The following is a 19,433-nucleotide window of genomic DNA, read 5'->3' as shown; positions in this document are numbered from 1 at the left end:
AAGTTGAGTACATGACTCAAACAAGTTAATTATCCCCCCTCTCTCTTAAAAATTCAATCTTTTCAAAATCCCACAATTTTATATAAGCCTAGCTTGCACCCCATATCCAAACCCAAAAAAGATGACTCTTCCAGTTCCAGATGTGGAGGTGAAGAAGAAGAAGAGTAATGTGTTTTGGGGCAGAAAGTGGAATTCTGTGGATATTGGGATTGCTTGTGGGCTTGGGGCTATTCATTTGTTGTGTGCTTTAGGCCCTTTTACATTCAACTGGGGTGCATTTGGTGTTGCTGTGGGATTGTATGTCATCACTGGCCTTCTTGGCATCACTCTCTCTTTCCATAGAAATCTTTCTCATAAGAGCTTCAAGCTTCCCAAATGGCTTGAGTATTTCTTTGCTTACTGTGGCACTCTAGCCCTTCAGGTCTCTCTCCTCTCTCTATTATTGTATAATTCTTAGTTTAAGAATATGTATTTTGTTTAACAGGGGAATGCAATTGAGTGGGTGAGCACACATAGATACCACCATCAGTTTGTTGACTCAGAAAAAGATCCACACAGCCCAATTGAGGGATTTTGGTTTAGTCACATGAGTTGGCTCTTTGACACTGATCAAAGGGTGAGAATTGTCTGCATTTGGGGTGACTTTAGAAAAAAGGTTCCCTAAATATTCCATGAATGAGAAATACGCCAATTATTGACGTATTTAAAGACAAACACGTCAATGCTATTGGCGTGTTTAATTCTTTTCTTTTAAATAAAACACATTACCGTGTTTTCCTTATAGAATAAAAAAGAAAAATGATCATATAACTTTCTAAAATCACCCCAAATTCAAATTTTTCCAAGATTTGTCTACTATTGCATTTGTTTTTTCTTTTGAATAATGGAGAACATGTAAATTTCAGTATAGGGAGAGAAACAATGTAAAAGATTTAGAGAAACAACCCTTCTATAAGTTCCTTGAGAAGACCTATATACTTCATCAATTGGCACTTGGAGCTTTACTCTATGCAATGGGTGGATTTCCCTACATTGTTTGGGGAGTAGTAAGTATTTCATTACTTAGCACCTATTTGATTTAGGATGAGCTAAAAATTGTGAAATCTAATCTACTAAATGCCAAAAATGAGATAGGGTGTGAGGACTGTGTGGGTTTACCATATCACTTGGCTGGTGAATTCCGCGTGCCATCTTTGGGGCAAACAAGTATGGAATACTGGTGACCTATCACGAAATAACTGGTACTATATTGCGTTGAGACTTATATCTCACTTTTTTAATTCAATTTCATTGCACGTGTATCGGATTTTAATCTAGGAAATGGTGTTTGTTTAAGGTGGGTGGCAGTGCTTGCATTTGGAGAGGGGTGGCATAACAACCACCATGCCTTTGAGCATTCAGCTAGACATGGGTTAGAGTGGTGGCAAATTGATATGACTTGGTATGCAATTAGGGTTCTTGAAGCACTTGGATTGGCCACAAATATCAAATTGTCTACACCAGCACAAAAGCAAAAGATGGCCTTTGCTAGATCAAAGCCTTTAAATTAGTTGTGTATGTACATGGAGAGACAGGGCCTTACTTTCTGAATTTGATTGTACAAATAAAAGGGTCAAATATTTTGTAAATAAATTCAGTAGTGTTAATATGATAATTAAGAATCAGCAATAATAAATGTAATTATTAATTTGATTTTAACTCGGAGAATATTTTATTATCTTACGGTATTCTCCCCCTTTGTATTGATCATGAAGAATAAAATCAATCATTATATTCTCAAGTAGAAGTTAATGCGTTGAAGATTAAAAACTACTCATTTGATGCATGCATATTTCCACTTTTTCGTGTAAAAGAATACATCTAATATCAATAACTAATTTTTTAAACATATATACCCCCAAATTGTATATCAACCTGACCTTAATAAGGAGACTATAATTTCTCAAATAATGTAAAATCTTAAACCGAATTTCCCAAAATTGTATGAGCATTCGAATTTCAGTATCCTATATTATCTATATTTCGAAATTTCTGCTAAGTTATTAATCCAACATATTTGGCTGAAAATAATTTGATTTCGTCTATGAAATTAATTCACATGTTTGTTGATAGTAAATTACCCAACCTATTTGGATGGAAAATAAAAAAATAACTTGGTCTTATTAATTGGAAATTAATCCACACGAGTCTGTTTTCTTTATCATATACTAGTATTTCTCTCTCTTCATTTAATTCTTTTGTGGTGAGTTTGGTAGAGACTCTTTAAAACTTTTCGTTTGCGTTATTAACTTTGGTTTGGTTGGTTCATGGTTTTAAGCATTATTAACGTTACCAACATTAATGTATTTAAAGAACAGCAAACATTTCACATTTGATAACTTTTTACATCGAATTTTTCTTTGTTTTTTTTTCTATTTATATATATACGTTAAAGATCGATAGTTTTTACGTCAGAATTTTCTTGCATTGACAAAAGACTAGTGGTGTTATAACAATATTAAACACCTTACAAAAATGTAATTAAAAAGAAGTAGTACTAATAAAGATCAAAATGGCATGATCAAGCTCAATTACATGGATCTGATCGGATATTTAAAAAGTTCCAAATTCCTTTGCTTAAAAACAGCGAATTGGGCTCGCAGACCAAGTCGGTCCAGTATGATTAAAAAATTTGCATTTTCATGAATTTATTATCTTCATCATTTTTTTTATTTAGGTGAAGTCAGTGAGCAAAATATTCGAAATTCTAATATTTGATTTGAATCAAATTTAAACTTAAATTTTATTTTTTTTTATTTCCTTTCCATTTTAAATTATTGGAAATTTTGATTTTTTGGTTCGGATTTACATAAAAATAGAAAAAAAAAACAATTTAATTCTTATATTAGTAATTAATATTTTATTTTAACGGATGATATGATATTTAAATCACATGACCACTGTAATTGTTTAGATATTTTTTTGTATATTTATGAAAAATTTAGTTTTGTCAGTGTGGATTTATGTTTTTCACGGTCGAGTTTTAATGAGGATAATTCGATTTGATTTTAATTTTTAAAAAATTAACCTTTTCACTTGGATTGTGATTGGGGCAAAAATAAAATTAAAAGCCGAATTAAATAATTAAAATCTTTAATAGTATAATTAATTAAAGATACATGTTCAGGCATATGTAGAAGCAAACTTGTTAACAAGTAGGAGTAGTATATATTTTAAATCAATCTTTTCTAGCAAATATTGTTCAATGGATATGAAATAAAGTTGATTCAATCTTTCTTGAGACATTGGATGACCACAAATAGTATAGGTTACACTTCAATTTTGAAAGTTTCTTTGATTCAGAGGCACTGCAATAGGAAATATACATATAGTACTTACTAATTAATTAATATACATAAAATTATACTAAAAAAAATACTAATTTATACTTAGGGCTTATCTCTTGAAACAACACTAGTAGACCATCGAGATTACTAAACCCTTGTAATTAATACCCTACAAGTAGAATTTTCAAAGTCATAGTACTTTTTATTCAAAAAAGTTCAGAATAGATTAATAATAAGTACAACATAAACAATGATAATTTGGTGCCCCTATAATCAAATGTAGCTAGCATGTGTTACTACGAGGGTTGCCACTTGTTAATCAACAATGAATTAAATTTTAAACATTTTCTTATAAACAAGATGGGAATGTTATGTACGGACCATCATCGAGCAACGAGTCGATTCCACTAATTTGAAGCAAAGCTTTTCGTACTCTTTCGAATATCACACGGCTTATTTTTTGATTTATTAATGATTAGTTAATTAAGGTGAAGCGATTTACAAGGTAAAGTTGACAAGAATAAATCCAACATTTAGAATTTCACAGCTAAAAGCTGAAATTGAGTGTGTTGCTATGTTTGAACGATTAAGAAATGGAGAGAGATAGCACAAGCGAAAGCATGATGATTGTGATTATGAATTTTATGTTTTATAATTGTAATTAGTATTTAATAATTGCGGTTCATTTGTCATCATCATCTCATGCCACTTCTTGTTAAATGTTCCTTAGAAATATTACAACACTCTTTTCGTAATCATTATTTTATATCATTAATCCATAGTTAATCTTCCAATTGTCGTTTAGTTTCTTGCTTTGGTCCAAAATAGTGATATCTGCTTACGTCATCCAAGCATGCATATAATTCCATCTTTTAAGTTTGGAAAAAATTTACACGTAGTATAACTTTTCTTCAATTTATATTTCAGTGTAAATTATCTTTGTGTTATGATTCTACTCACATTGTTCCGAAACTTCCAAAAGTACTGTATTTCTTGATAAATTATTAGACGAAGTTGTACAATTAACAAAATTAATATGAGAAAAATATTTTGTTATACTCCCTCCGTCCCGCTTTAGCAGTTCCATTGACTTTTCTGCACTTGTTTTATAAAAATAATAATAAATAGTTAAAATGGAGAAATAATAAAGTAAAAAAGAGAATAATGTAGATAAGACTTTTCTCTATATTATTCTCTTTTTTACTTTATTATTTCTCCACTTTAACTATTTATTATCATTTTTACAAAACGAGTGTAGAAAAGTCAATGGGACTGCTAAAGCGGGACGGAGGGAGTAATAATTATCGTGTACTCTTAAACATATACATTTGCATATATTTATTGATTTGATAAAAAGGAGTATATGTTCGTTTTTCTTTATCATTGTTAAACATTACTCCCTCCGTTTCATAGTAATGGAGGCGTTTCTTTTCGGCACGGGGATTAAGAAAAATTGTGTTAGGTGAGTTAAGTAAAGGGACAACAAAGGAGAAAATGAAAAAGGTAGAGAGATGAAGAGAAAAAAAAGTAAGAGAGAGAGTAAAGTAGGTGTGGAAAGTGTATTAACTTTTACTAAAAAAAATGACTCTATTACTATGGAACGTACCAAAATAGCAAAATGACTCTATTACTATGAAACAGAGGGAGTATAAAGTACATAAACTTGTGTATTCCAATTTCCAAATCATTGATATAAATATTGTTTATTCTATTAATTTGCCAATATATTTTTGTCAAACATTTTAAGGTGAATTTGGAAAGAGTTTACGTTTTTTCAACTTGGACCAACCCTTATATCAAAGTACATCAAATTTAAATTTCAAATATACTGTTGTTCGAGTCATTTTACTAGCCGAGGATACTCGATAATAAGAAGGTAGTATGGGGTTGGATCCCCTGCTGTGGTTGGAACCACAACATGGTGCTGTGCAAGACTCATACCCATTATTCTAATATAAAAAAGAAATTATTTTTTATTAATAAAAAATTTGATTGTGTCTACCACAGCACTCTGCTGTTGTTCCAATCACAGCAGGGGATCCAAGCCCAAGGTAGTATAGTACTACTCTCTCCATCTTGTAATAGATGTTACATTTTTATTTTTAGTTTGTTTCACAAAAAATGTCTCACTCTCACATTAATATGAATATAGTACAATTTTATCTCTACACCTAACACGCAAAACAATATCTCATGTCATTACCCAAGCGTGCCATTTATTTTTGGATGGAGGGAATATACAATTTAGTAGTCAAGGAGTCACACTACAAAAAAAACACTGTTTCCCGACCAACACTTGACAAGCACCTTACTTGTGCTCGGAAACTACCGAGCACTTTTACCATTGCTCGGAAAATACCGAGCACTTTTACCTTTGCTCGCAAAACTACCGAGCATATTTGCTTGTGCTCGGCAAACCAACGATTAGCTCTTACTTGTGCTCGGAAACTACCGAGCACTTTTACCTTTGCTCGCAAAACTACCGAGCATATTTGCTTAATCTCGGCAAACCAACGATTAGCTTTACTTGTGCTCGGAAACTACCGAGCACTTTTACCATTGCTCGGAAACTACCGAGCATATTTGCTTGTGCTCGGCAAACCAACGATTAGCTCTTACTTGTGCTCGGCAACCCAGCGAGCACTTTTAACTGTGCTCGGAATATTCCGACCACTTCTACTTGTGCTCGGCACAAAGCAAACACATTTAGTTGTGCTCGGAAATTTGTAATATAGAATAAAATGGCAACACTAATTCAAAAACTACAAGTATAGAAGAGAATGAAGATACTTAAAGATAGAAAAATGTATTTAAATTATTTTAAAAAAATAGCCAAGCTAAAACTGCGTGCAATAGCGCAACAAAACCGCCCGTTCGTGGCCGGTCCGAACGGTTGATACGGATTATAAACCAATTATTTGATTCAAATTTTTGTGAGAACGATTAGTTATATTTAAAAAATATTGTTCGTGGTATCGAACGCAATCACATCACCTATTAAATCATCTATGAAACTAGCGAGCACCTTTATTTGTGCTCGGAAAATACCGACCACCTCTACGTGTGCTCGCAATTTACCAAGCACTTCTACTTGTGCTCGGCACAAAGCAAGCACATTTAGTTGTGCTCGGAAATTTGTAATATAGAATAAAATGGCAACACTATTTCAAAAACTACAAGTATAGAAGAGAATGAAGATACTTAAAGATAGAAAAATGTATTTAAATTATTTTTAAAAAAATAGCCAAGCTAAAACTGCGTGCAATAGCGCAACAAAACCGCTCGCTCGTGGCCGGTCCGAACGGTTGATACGGATTATAAACCAATTATTTGATTCAAATTTTCTTGAGAACGATTAGTTATATTAAAAAAAATATTGTTCGTGGTATCGAACGCAATCGCATCACCTATTAAATCATCTATGAAACTAGCGAGCACCTTTATTTGTGCTCGGAAAATACCGACCACCTCTACGTGTGCTCGCAATATACCAAGCACTTCTACTTGTGCTCGGCAAAAAGCAAGTACAATTATCGTGGTCGGAATTGACATTTATTCTAAACATATAATATTAACATTTTTATGCATCAATTCCGACGGCGGTACTTGTGCTCGGAAATTAAAAAAAAAAATTAATTTTTAATGATTAACGATAATAAATTAAAACATGTCAATATTTTTTATTAGTACATAAAAATATCTCGGAAAATTTGCATACATGAAAATTCGTGGATCATTTACCATAAATATTAAAATTTATTTTAAACATAGAATATAAACATTTTTATGCAATAATTCCGACTACCGTACTTGTGCTTGGAAAATGCCGAGCACTATGTAAGTGCTCGGAAGTATAAAAAAATATACTATAATTTTTAATTATTTAACAACAATAATAAATTAAAACATGTCAATATTTCTTATTAGTACATAGAAATATCTCGAAAAATTTGCATATATAAAAATTTGTGGATCATTTACCGTAAACATTAAAATTTATTTTGAACATAAAATATTAATATTTTTAAGTAATAAAGCCGAGCACCATATATGTGCTTGGAAAATGCCGAGCACCATGTAAGTGCTCGGAAGTTATTAAAAATACTTAAGTAATAATTATTTCACAACAACAATAATTTAAAACATGTTAATAGTATTTTTTACTAGTACATAGAAATATCTCAATAAATTTGTATGTATAAAAATTTGCAAATTATTTATCAAATATTGAAATTTATTTTGAATATAAAATATCAATACTTTTAACATTAGTTCCGAGCACCATACATGTGCTTGGTAAATTCCAAGTACCGTATAAGTGCTCGTTTAAGATTTATTTTGAATAATTACATATAGAAATTTGAGGTACACTGCAAGTAGTTAATTTCCCGAGCATCGTTAGGGTGCTTGGAATGCCAATTAAAACCGCGAAATATATCTCCTCTCTCCGCCGATCTGGAAAACCGCCCTATATTTATCCTCTCGATTTCTCTTCCCATCGCTCAATCGGCAGTTTCCCTCTCGATTTCTCTTCCCATCGCTCAATCGGCAGTTTCCCTCTCATCTCTCTACCGCCATCGCGAGCCACATTATTCCACCGAGAGACTCCTCGCCCACCCGGTCTCTCTCCCTCACACTATTTCTGAGGTGCAATCCCTTTCTCTCTTAATTTTAATTTTTCTTTGATGAATTTGGTTCGATTTCGTGTAATTTGAAATGCAATTTTATGTAATTGTTGTATTTTTTATGCAATTTGTATGTATTGTTGTAATTTTGATGCAATTTGTATGCAATTGTTGTAATTTCAGATGCAATTCGTACGTAATTTTGATGCAATTGACCTTCCTTTTTCTAATTTTGATGTAATTGATGCAATTCGTACATAATTTGTACAATTGATGCAAAATTTTTTTTTCTATTTTGTGGTCCTACTGTTTTGTGTATGATTTTAGCTGTTTATTGTATAAATATGTAGCTTCTCTTGCAAATCCAAGTGGCTTCTCCAGATTTTCATACAGTATTGTGCTATTGGTTCTTAAAATAGTATTAAGGTTAAATATTTTTGGTAGGAGCTTTGGCCAAAGTTGGAACTACAGTTGCGATATATCCCCTTCTTGTTGTTAAGGTAACACTTTTGTATGTAGTACTAGTAGTAGTATTCATTAGAGTGTATAATTTATTCACGTGAGGTTGTCCATAAGCTTATTCTTGGAATTATTTTCCTATGTACTCTGCTAAAGAGTGGTATAAATGTGCACTCAATGATTTATCATATTTTCTACTTTTGGCTATGCACAGAAGGAAGTATGGTCTATGGTGATGTATATAACACGCTTAAACTCAATGTTTACAGAATTGACACAGTCAATTATCACTGAATTTAATGTATTTGTTTTACAGAATCAATTGGAGTAAAGGTAGCTATTATTACCCTGATAATACATTTCGAAAGATTTAAGTTTAAAGTCTAACGGCGGATGTAACCTCAGAAGCTTATCAGATAATAGTTTATGATGTCTGTTAATATATTCTATTAAATGTTCTGTTGTAGCTGTGTGGATTTGATGTTGGTTAATTTCAGAGAGGAGCAGTTCTTAAAAAATTAGACTTGGAGTTGAAGGCATGAGTGCTGGGGCTAGGTGAGACTCAGATCAATAATCTTCCACATGCTTTAAATTTGATTACTCAATGCTAGCTTGTGTTGCATGCAGAGACTGCTGGTTGTATTGTACCTCTTGAGGTAGCATATGGAAATTCCTCCCAATGCAACAACCATTGAGGTGAGGTTCTGTATCTTTATTACTCTGCATCTTTGAGACAGCCAAATATAGGATATTACTTATGAATTTTATGCAGCTGGACGTTGAGTTGCTGACTATCAAACAAAACTCATTCGGGTATGCACTTCCTCCAATTCCAAATGTGTTTTTCTCATTTCATACAGACAGTGTTCCTCATTCATGCAGAGCTAATGCACCTTTAGGTTATGGATACAGAGCTAGTCCCCGTTTCATATCTCGAACTAGCCAAGAAGCTCTTGAACCAGCATTTGCATATGCCAAGATCTCTTCTAGAAGTAGCTTTCCCTTTCCATTTCTCAAACCATTGTGCCCTGATCCCTCTTCCCTTGCTTGTTCAGGTTGCCAAGTGTGTCAAAATCAGGTTGCCCGATCTAGTTCTTCTGGCTGTTGTCAGGTATAGTCTACACTGATTTTCAGTTTAATTTTCTTTTCGTTTTTTTTCTCCTGGTGGAAATTTTCTTGATTTTGATGATAAGTTTGTGTCAAATCATATGTTTCTCCAAGTTGATGATGCATGGAGATAATAGGGGATTGTTGCCTTCATCTGTTTAGTATGTCATCTTTGTTTGCATTCAATTCCAGCAAGAATATAAACCTTTTTTCATATCTATGTTAATGTTTTGTCTATTGTGTAGATTTCTTAAGGAGCATCGACAGGACGCTCTATGGAGGATGAACGGGGCCGCAAACTCATACAACTTGCAGATTGGAGAAGTGCAAGCGGATTTAGATTAGCTTAACATAAGTGTAGATGGATCCGGGTAAACAAATTGTGATGTTGTAGGAGGAATAGTATAATAAAACAATTGTAAAACTATTTTATTTAATTTAATGTTATTTGAATTTTGTTTTCTTTATTTATTCATTAAATAATTTTGATTTTTTATTAATTTAAAAGTAATAATAAAAAATATATATTAAAAAGAAACAGAAATAACCTGTTCCGAGCACTTATATGTGCTTGGAAAATGGAAATATTTCAATAACCTGGGTATGTGCTCGGCATTTCCGAGCACAATCGGGTGGTCGGATGTCCGAGCACCTTAGTATGTGCTCGCCATGTTCCAAAATCTGAAAATTATGTAAGTGCTCGGAATATTACGAGCACCTGGGTATGTGCTCGGCATTTTCCGAGCACAATCGGGTGCTCGGATGTCCGAGCACTCTAAGGTGCTCGTATAAAAATTCCGACGAAGCGAAAGCCGAGCACTCTCGGTGCTAGGAAAGTGCTCGGTATATCTCGATTTTCCGAGCACTTTGCCTTATATTTCCGACCACTTGGTGCTCGGGAAAGCCTCTTTTTCTTGTAGTGTCAAGAACCCTAACCGAGCACAATCAAATTTACGTAAGGTCAGGAAATTGAATTTCCTTGAATTGTCATTTCAATCTTTAATGTACCTTTATTCCAATAAAATTTGATATGACATACTGCTATATTTTAGAAGAAGAAAAGAAAGAAATATAATGTTTGTCTTATTGTGTGTGGGTGGAAGCATGCCTTGTGAGTCGATCGAGGTTTCTTTAAATAATGCTTAGTTCTCAATCTATATGTTAAACAATAATTTTGCACATACTTGTTAATTAGCTGTTACAATTTAATATTAATGAGACAACGAAAACCGTGAAAAGTGAAACATATAAGACACATGCGCGCGTTTTCTTTTTTAGAAATACTAATACAATATTTAATCTAACTTAGAAGCTCAAACTCTATAAATAAACTCAAATGCAAAAAAGGCATTTACGGTTGATCTGTCATACACATATAAGTTTAACGTAATTGAAAACATTAAGGTTGGGAATGTGATCTTTTGAGTAATTAGGGATTATTATGTGAATTTGTATGAAAGTTGTCACTTAATTTTGATATCAAGTGTTCCAAAATCCAAAGTGGAAGGTCAGAACTCAGAAGCATGGGAATTTATAAATTAACATGCCACGAAACAAACAAATGAGAAATCAATGGTAAATTTACCTAATAATAATAATAGAGTGAGCTTCAAAGTTAGTCTAGGGGGAAAAAACATTTTGCATCTTTTAGATTAATGAAAATTGTTGTCGCATATATTTGGAAAATGAAAAATGTCAAAATAGGCCCTTATTTTCCTATTTTACCTCGAGCAAGAAAGAGTAGAAAAAACTTTGAAACATAAAATATGCCCGAAATATTTATCATTGTATATCTAAAAGATGATTAATCCTATATTTGAATTTCGTGGATGAATGTAGTGTCCAAAAATTTAAATGGATAGTAAATCAAAGTATAATTTTTTGATTTTTTTAATTTTAAAATTTTATTTGATGATGTATCCATCATTAATAGTCTACAATTTAGGAAATGGACTTCGTTTACATATGATAATCAATTGAATATATTTTCTTACAATATAATCACCAGATTATAAAATACAAACCTTGTAACAAAATATCTTATTCTAAAATAATTGGTGATACATAATCAACTTAAATAGCTGCTTTCTACTACCTCCGTCCCCCAATATTTGCTACACTTTGACCCGACACGGGTTTTAAGAAATGTAATGGAAAGTGAGTTGAAAAAGTTGGTGGGATGTGGGTCCTACTTTTAAAATATTAGATTTATAATAAAATGTGAGTAGGAATGAGTTAGTGAAATATGAGGTCCACTATCAAAAATGGTAAAAGTGAAGTGTATCAAATTTTCAGGGACGGACCGAAATGATAATATGTATCAAATTTTTAGGGACAGAGATAGTAATATATATACTCCAGAATTAAGAACAGTAAATGAGTAAATAGTAGGAAAATGTCAGAAATTCTAATTTATTGTGTCGTTCAAATGTAAATGTAATGAAGAAAATGAAAGCGTAACCGTTAAGTAAGTTATCACAAATTAGAGTTCCTTTAATTTGAGTGGGTTTTACAAAGCTAACATTTGAACCTTTTTAGTACATTTTTTAAAATCAAACTAGCAATGGGACAAGTGATGATAAAAATGCAGTAACTATATATGGAAGAATCTAACAAAAATGGGAAGGGAAAAGCTGTGTATAGGTATGTATAGTGGGAAGCAGCAAACATGGAGCTGGTGATTAATGTGAAGTATTTCTATTTCACAGCTTTTGTAGAAAAAAGTGGTGAAAAAGGATAGGGTGTTGGTCTGGTAGATGCCCCACATTTACCTCGATTCCCACCTCCTCCTTCTTCGCAGTAACTTTTGGCACTCACTGCCATGGCGTGAATTCTACTGTACCTATCAATATCAATTGAAACTTCATTTTCTGCCCAACTAACTTAGTACACCCCTCTTATTTACTCTATTAAATCGAGATTAGCTTGAATAAGAGTCTTTCTCTACGTTATTTTTAAATTTACTTTATTATTTATTCACTTTAACTATTTATTATGATTTTTTCAAAACAAAGACATAGAATGAAGTGACTCAACTTTTATGAGACACAGGGAATAGTTTTTAAAAAAAAATTAAAGTAATGCCGCTGTTAACACTTTATGCATATATTATAATTTGTAGCAGTATCTGGATAATAAATTAAGTAAAATAATAGTAAAATGTGGAATAGTAAAAATATATGGAAAAGGCTTGGCGTGGGGCGTGTGCAGGCACAGAAATATTAGTCACATTTCCAGCGTCTTTAAATTCCCAAACAGGAGTACTACTAATTCACACATTCAAACTGTAGCTGTGGAATTTTGTTGTTGAAGAAGACAAAACGGGTGTAGCTGTGAGTGTGGAGCAGCTGCGTGCTGACATGAATCGTTTGCTCGCCATTCTCTTCCACCAGGGTGTATTGGACGAGCAGTTCTTGCAGTTGCAGCAGCTCCAAGATGAATCTTCCCCCAACTTCGTCTCTGAGGTTGTCAACATCTATTTCCGCCACTCCGAGAAGCTCCTCCGAAACCTCAGAGCCTTGCTGTACGTACTTCAGTAATCCATCATATATACGTAATTCATAAATGAAATGAAATGCAGGGTGGATAGAGAGCTGTGTGACTACAACAAGATGGGAATCCACTTGAATCAGTTGGTGGGAAGCAGCTCCAGCATTGGCCTCCGTAACGTCTGCATCGCCTTTCGCGCTGCTTCCCACCACAACAATCGCCCCGGGTGAGTGGAATTTCTCTAACTAACTACTCCAATATGCAACAACGTAACACTCTCTCAAAACATAAATTAATTGAACAGATGCTTAAGGGCTTTGGAGCTGTTGGAATATGAATACTGTTACCTCAAAAACAAGCTGCATGAATTCTTCCAGGTACATACTACTATTACCATCATTATGAGTTATGACAATGCCACGCAATTTATGATAAAACTCGGATTTCATTTGTGTTACTTAGATTGAGCAGCAGAGAATGCTGGCAGCTGCGGTCAGATATCCTGCACCTCACCAACACCTTCACAATCCTCAAGCCTGAATGCCTAGCTACCTCTAAAAAGTTGAATGCAAGAATCTCACCTGCATGCAATTAATTCAGCACCTGCTTCTCATTCCTAGGCGTTCAGCTTTTTCTACTACAACACCAACATATATCTACTGCTTCTTTTCACTGTCTAAACCAATCTACCTAGCTACTGTCCCTTCCCTTTTACTCAAATTGTGTTGTCAATCAAGGACTAAATGTTGGTTGCAGATTATCAAAATAACACCCTTACTCTACTGCTTAGGGGAATACAAACTCAAATTTATTTTATGTCATTCCCGAATTTCATGTTTCATATCAATGTTCACATTTGTATTGTCAACAACGACAAATGTGCTTTTGTTTACATGATAGTTCAGGGAATACCAAAACATGTAGTATTTTTTACTACTCAAATACTTAAAACAATTATATATACTACTTAAAATAAGTTGGGATAAAATTTTACATCCTAATGTGCTGAAGAATTCAATGTGTTTTCATTATGGGTGATTACGTAAAAATATGTGGTACATTAATTTATAATACCATGTTTTGTAAGTATCATCATTGAAATATACATATATCAGACTACATATATACATCGATATTAAGAATGCCAATGAAAAGTTAGTAGAATTACTCTCAAGTCTCAAGTGTACAACGAGATTCTGACAACTCATGCCGTTCAGGTGGAATAATATAGTATTATACTCCATGAACTCACAAATATATTTGAGAAACTAGATATACTATATATCATCCAGATTAACTGAATACATATATGAAAATTAATATCAGTGGAGTTTTTTAAAATGTGTAGAAATTGAATTATGCAGCTTGGTGGCCCTTTAAAAATTGAATTTTTTAGCCCAAAAATGTACAAAAAATTAGCAGCCCAAATTGAGATATGGCCGATCCAAACCAGTGGCATCAGCCCAGATTGGTTTCTAAAAAAGAATCAACTCTGTTCAAGGGATTTCTGTTATTTTATACATCCAGAAAGAAAATGAAATTGGAGTGACTTAAAGATTGACAACAAACAAGGCAAAAGAAGAATTGTATTTTAAGTAGGCTAAATCAATTTCATTTTAGCTATTTCTTATATATTTAAAATGAGTTGGGATTGGGATTGGGCTGGCCTTTTACCTTGTAAGTTGTATATATTCATTCAAAGGACTAAAAAGTAAAATTACTCAAAGCCCTCTATCACCAATTGAATTCAAAGTATATACGTAATCTTTCATCAAATTGTGAATTTTCGCGTTAATATTTTGATGCAGCAAATACTATAGCAAATTAGCAATGCCCCAACCCAAAAGTAGGAAAATGCAATGAATAATTGCCGAAAGATCTTGCTCAATTTGAAAAGGTCGTATTGTCTAATAGTTGAATAATACTCCATTTACTCACGTCCATTTATTAAGTACCCTCATATCACTGTCACTTGCAGAATTGAGGAGCAAATATAGCGTGATTTCAACATCAATTTTTTAATATCTCATTAAATTTAACTACGCAACTTTTTATTTCTTGACTCAAAAAAGGGTTTACACAACTTTTGCAAATCATATAATCAGTATTATTGTTCATCATCAAACTTTTGACTACCGTGTTGCCAAAATCTTCAAAAATTTCTGGAGTATTTATAAATATGAAACGAACTTCTATCACACTGATCATTTAGTTTCAAATTATATCATGAGTACTAGTATTTAATAGTAGTATGTATGCAATACATAATTGTTATATATATATATATATCTTTAGATTATAGTACCATTTAAAATATAAATTGGTTTAATCCCACCACCGTTTTCAACTTAAAAAACAAAATTAAATGTGAAATAAGAAAATATGTATGTCCCATGTGAGTCGAATATCTATTCTTTTAATTTTTGTTTGCATATATAAGAATCTAAAATAGCCGAGAGCCTAATTGATTACTTCTTATTTACCTTAAAGAAACTAATTAATCAGACGAATCCTTTGAAATTATAATTTTTTTAACTCAAAGAAAATAATTATATAGTTTGAAGATATTGTTTAGCTAGTGTGTAAAAACAAAAAAAAATTAGTTGGACAAACAACATAATGTGACATATTTTTTGGGAAAAATAGAATATAACTATTTGTTTTTAAAACTAATGGAGGGATGACAAATAAAATATAATTAAAATATTAAGTGTTCAAATTCAACCGATACTTTTTAAGTTTTAATGTCGAGATATCATGTTCATACTCGTAGATTTATAGCTTTATAACGAGCAAATAATATAGTACTTAGATATAGAATCATCGCTTTCCTAAAAATAAATAGCACTCACCACATGACCACAATCACATGGCTATAAGATAGTACGAGTACTAAATAATTTCTAGTGGAGTGACGAATCGATGATAATTTATAGTGTACAGTCGATTCATTTCTTTTAGTGAAAAATACTCTCTCCATCCACAAAAAATAGAGCAATTAGTGTATGGTACGAATTTTAATGTAGAATTGGTAAAGTAAGAGAGAAGGAAAAAAAATAAGAGAGAAGGAGAAAAAGTAACTGAGAAGTAGTGTTAGTGGAATGGTGTGTAGAATTATTATTTATTGAAAACTTTTCATAAATAAATGTGCTTTATTTTTTTTGGACGGCCAAAAATGATAAATGTGTCCTATTTTTTGGACGGAGAGATTATAAAAAGGTGTACAATATGCACGTCAAACTTAACGTGACATTTTTATGAACACTTGAACAAATAATACAATGCCAAATCAATTTATTTTGCTTTTCAATTTTACGTAAGTGGTAATAAATTAGTGCGCTAGCTCTTTCAAAAAGTTATCTTCTTTGTAAAAGAAACATCGTCGATAATATGGCAACATTATTTTCATTAATATCCTTATTACCTGATTAATTGATTAAGGTTTAGTCTTTTTTTTTTATAATTCCATAAGGGTTCCTTTTTTTTCGGTCGGTTTAGAATATCTTAAATTTTATTAAAAAAACATTAATCACCCGTAAAAATATGATCTATAGGTCGATGAGAATTTGACAGACTAGTTTTACTTTGGATTGAAGCTCAAAAATTTATCATTTTCTTCAAACACAATAGTAGTGTATACACTCTAGATATGGACCACCGCGCGACTATATTAGAGATTCTTAACAAACTTTTTATCGTTGACGTTCTCTGCTAGTTAGCTAGATACCGTTGTGAATGAAAAAATGATCTTGAAAAAAGAAATACTATAAAAGATAGTGAAATAAAATCATGCATGCAAAGGACACTTGGATTATAGTCATATTGTTTATATTAAAGTCTTAGCATCAAATCTGGTCTTGGTTAATATTTTAATTAACTATTAAGAGAATGTGCTACTTTAATGTTCTTTACATAAATTAATGTATATACTTTTATTCCTAAGCGTGTATGCTATTGAACATTATTGACAAAGTAAGAATCAAATTTTTTCGGACGACAACATTTTTGTATATAGAAAATGAAGCCAATTAAAGAGTACTCTATCATCCTCATCTTTTTACCACTCAAGATAAAATAATAAACTAAGTCTTGAGCGTTTTCACTTTTTATCCATTGTTCGATTGGATTTAGTAAGGTTTCAGATTATTTTTTTCAAGTGGAACTATGGCGTGGTTCAGTAAGAAGATGGACTACATACATTTATTAATCATTTTCCTTTTGCATTTTGGGACTCATAAATGAATTGTGTGGTTTCAATTTTGGTATAGTAGTTAGTATCCTCTTAAAATTTTTGCCTTAAGCAATGATTTTAAGTCTTTTCAAATGATATTTAATAATTCGTTATCACTGTATAGCCCTACATGTTTTTGCATAATTGCATCGGCTGTATTGATGTGAATTTTTTTTAGAAATATATTGAGAAAAATTGTTAGTATATAATTGTATTAATATTTATAATTTAATTTGCATAGTTTAATTAGGTGTGATACTTCCTTCCACAATTAATAAAGTCAAAAGTAAACTTTGTTCTCTTCTGCCGAAATCATACATTTCCTTCTTATGGAGTAATCCTTTTTCTCCGGATGATATATAGATTTTCATTTTTTTGTGATGCAAATTTAACTAGATTAACAAAATAAATCTAAAACTGTAAAGAGAAGTCATGAGAATGATTGGAACGAAAGCAAAGCTTTTCACAATTTTGAACTAAACTCATACTTAAAAGGAAAATAAATACTTATATACCAACAAATTCCCCATTGATACAAACAAGAGGCTAAAAAGAGTTGTTTATGTGAAATTTAGGGGAGCTTTTGTTGCATTGCAAAGTGTATCAACAAAAATATTCCAAACTTAGGGAGAGGGATTCTCACTGGTGGGCTCCACCCCGACCTTGTTTCCGTTGAGGCTTCCGTCGGCATCGTCGTCTTCGTCGGAGCCGTAGATCTGATCGAGTATCAGCACCAGCCCCATGGCGAAGGCGCCGTCGAACCCTGGCTTCAGCGACAGCACGAACACGTCTTTGCCGAGCACCACGTTTGTGGTCGCGTCCACCTTGCGCCGGACCTCCGCCACGATCGCTTTTTCGTTGTTGAAAATGTTGCAATTCCGGCAGCCGAAGGAGCCTTCGATCTGGTACTCCTCGCCTGGTTTCGAATACACCTCCACCGTCATGCTCGACCGTCCGATTATCGAGGATCTCCGCACGCTGAACAGCGGCTTCTTCCCGTCCGCTCCGTCGCCGACGAAGCCCTCCCACCGCTGGTGCAGGCTCGGCCTCTGTTTCAGTACAAATTCACCAACAACAAATCAGTGAGTTGACTCGGTACCAACACAACACACATATCACTGTCGATACTAATTAACATTGAAATCAGGAATTCGGTGAAAAAATTCACCAACTACAACACTGAATTGAATTACACATAATCCGAGACCTAATCGCGTGAGCATTTTGCAAACGGACACGTGCTTATGCGCGGAAGAAACGGTTAAACAAATCTCGAGATTAAAATCGGAATTAAATATTACAGATTAGCCGAGTCGACTCCGTTTCAACGGTACAGTCAAATTAAAATTTGAATCGTGGCTAAGCAATGGAAAAGAGGATTTAATGATTTTCACCGAAAATTGACGGAAACCGGCGATCTGAGAAATGAGAATACATACATACCTTGCGGCGGACGGTGAGGATGCATCTTCCGGAAGCGTCCATGAGAACGACTTCGCCAGTATCGCCGGCGTCGGGACCGTACGAGTCGACTCGGAAGACGAGCTCGCCTTTGCAATCGTAAGCAGTGAAGCCGTCGCCGGCGAAAAAGAGAGAGGTTTTCCGCACAGTGAGATGCGCCTCTTCGTCGTAGACGTAGCGTTCCTCCACAATCGCGCCGCTCTTCATCACTGCGTCGGGCATTCGCTTCGCCGTTGACAGCCACGGCATAACAAAACCGAGATTTGTGGTTGCGAGGGAGGAAGAGCGCAGATAAATTTATTTGGGGATAATTAATTAAAAGGAAAAGAAAATTGAAGTGAGGAAATAGTGAAGGTGTGGAGTGTATTAATATGGGAAATGGCGCAGTGGGCCCTATCTGCAGGAGCAAGAATGGGAATACTTTACCCCACGCCACGTATTATACAATTACTAAATAATTTTTCGATACTAAAGGATTTTATAATTTTGTTTATTGGATTTTTTATGAATATAAGGTACGCCAATTTATTTTAGAAATACTACTCCTACTATATTTAACTGTAGTCCAGTTTATATACTGGAATATTTTTCTAATTACAGTTCATTTCTTTTTTGTTTATTAATGTTCTGTCTTTATATCGTTTGATGATTTAAAACGTTTTGTTGGTATAAAAAGTTTAAATTTTAATATGCTACTTTTTAAAATAGAAAGGAAAATGTTAAAGCCGTTGGGAA

The 19,433-nt window shown here is 33.1% G+C and overlaps 3 protein-coding genes and 1 long non-coding RNA gene across 7 annotated transcripts; 3 read left to right on the top strand and 1 right to left on the bottom strand.

The window, feature by feature from the left end:
- On the top strand, positions 1–1,689 carry LOC125211395 (palmitoyl-monogalactosyldiacylglycerol delta-7 desaturase, chloroplastic-like). Of its 2 annotated transcripts, XM_048111163.2 has the most exons (5): positions 4–421; positions 485–616; positions 906–1,046; positions 1,135–1,241; positions 1,337–1,689. In XM_048111163.2, exons 1-5 carry the CDS (start codon positions 122–124, stop codon positions 1,548–1,550), a joined length of 894 nt encoding a protein of 297 aa, XP_047967120.1. In that variant the 5' UTR covers positions 4–121; the 3' UTR covers positions 1,551–1,689. The 2 variants fall into 2 exon arrangements, with proteins under 2 accessions (XP_088923851.1, XP_047967120.1); XM_089067725.1 differs by lacking the exon at positions 485–616 and having other exon boundaries at positions 1–421.
- Positions 1,690–7,714: 6,025 nt separating this feature from the next.
- LOC125209046 (uncharacterized) lies at positions 7,715–9,980 on the top strand. 3 transcript variants are annotated; one of them, XR_007174293.2, is made up of 8 exons: positions 7,716–7,973; positions 8,396–8,451; positions 8,727–8,743; positions 8,908–8,965; positions 9,038–9,106; positions 9,183–9,223; positions 9,466–9,521; positions 9,763–9,980. It is a non-coding gene; the product is annotated as an uncharacterized LOC125209046 (long non-coding RNA). The 3 variants fall into 3 exon arrangements; XR_007174291.2 differs by lacking the exon at positions 8,727–8,743 and having other exon boundaries at positions 7,715–7,973; positions 8,878–8,965; XR_007174290.2 differs by lacking the exon at positions 8,727–8,743 and having other exon boundaries at positions 7,722–7,973.
- Positions 9,981–12,728: 2,748 nt separating this feature from the next.
- On the top strand, positions 12,729–13,835 carry LOC125209918 (pseudo histidine-containing phosphotransfer protein 6-like). The gene is made up of 4 exons (XM_048109494.2): positions 12,729–13,040; positions 13,098–13,232; positions 13,311–13,383; positions 13,469–13,835. The coding sequence occupies exons 1-4, from the start codon at positions 12,877–12,879 to the stop codon at positions 13,544–13,546; spliced, it is 450 nt and encodes a 149-aa protein (XP_047965451.2). The 5' UTR covers positions 12,729–12,876; the 3' UTR covers positions 13,547–13,835.
- A 3,890-nt stretch (positions 13,836–17,725) lies between these two features.
- Positions 17,726–19,038, bottom strand: LOC125211704 (protein LURP-one-related 5-like). The gene is made up of 2 exons (XM_048111610.2): positions 18,681–19,038; positions 17,726–18,286 (listed from the first exon to the last, which is right to left on the bottom strand). Exons 1-2 carry the CDS (start codon positions 18,945–18,947, stop codon positions 17,861–17,863), a joined length of 693 nt encoding a protein of 230 aa, XP_047967567.1. The 5' UTR covers positions 18,948–19,038; the 3' UTR covers positions 17,726–17,860.
- Between the last annotated feature and the right edge of the window lie 395 nt (positions 19,039–19,433).

The sequence above is a fragment of the Salvia hispanica genome, chromosome 3 (genome assembly GCF_029641045.1).
Source record: "Salvia hispanica isolate PSC_SH4W2 chromosome 3, Shi_PSC_v1, whole genome shotgun sequence".
Classification (NCBI taxonomy): domain Eukaryota; kingdom Viridiplantae; phylum Streptophyta; class Magnoliopsida; order Lamiales; family Lamiaceae; genus Salvia; species Salvia hispanica.
This window is presented reverse-complemented; position numbering and strand designations above follow the sequence as displayed.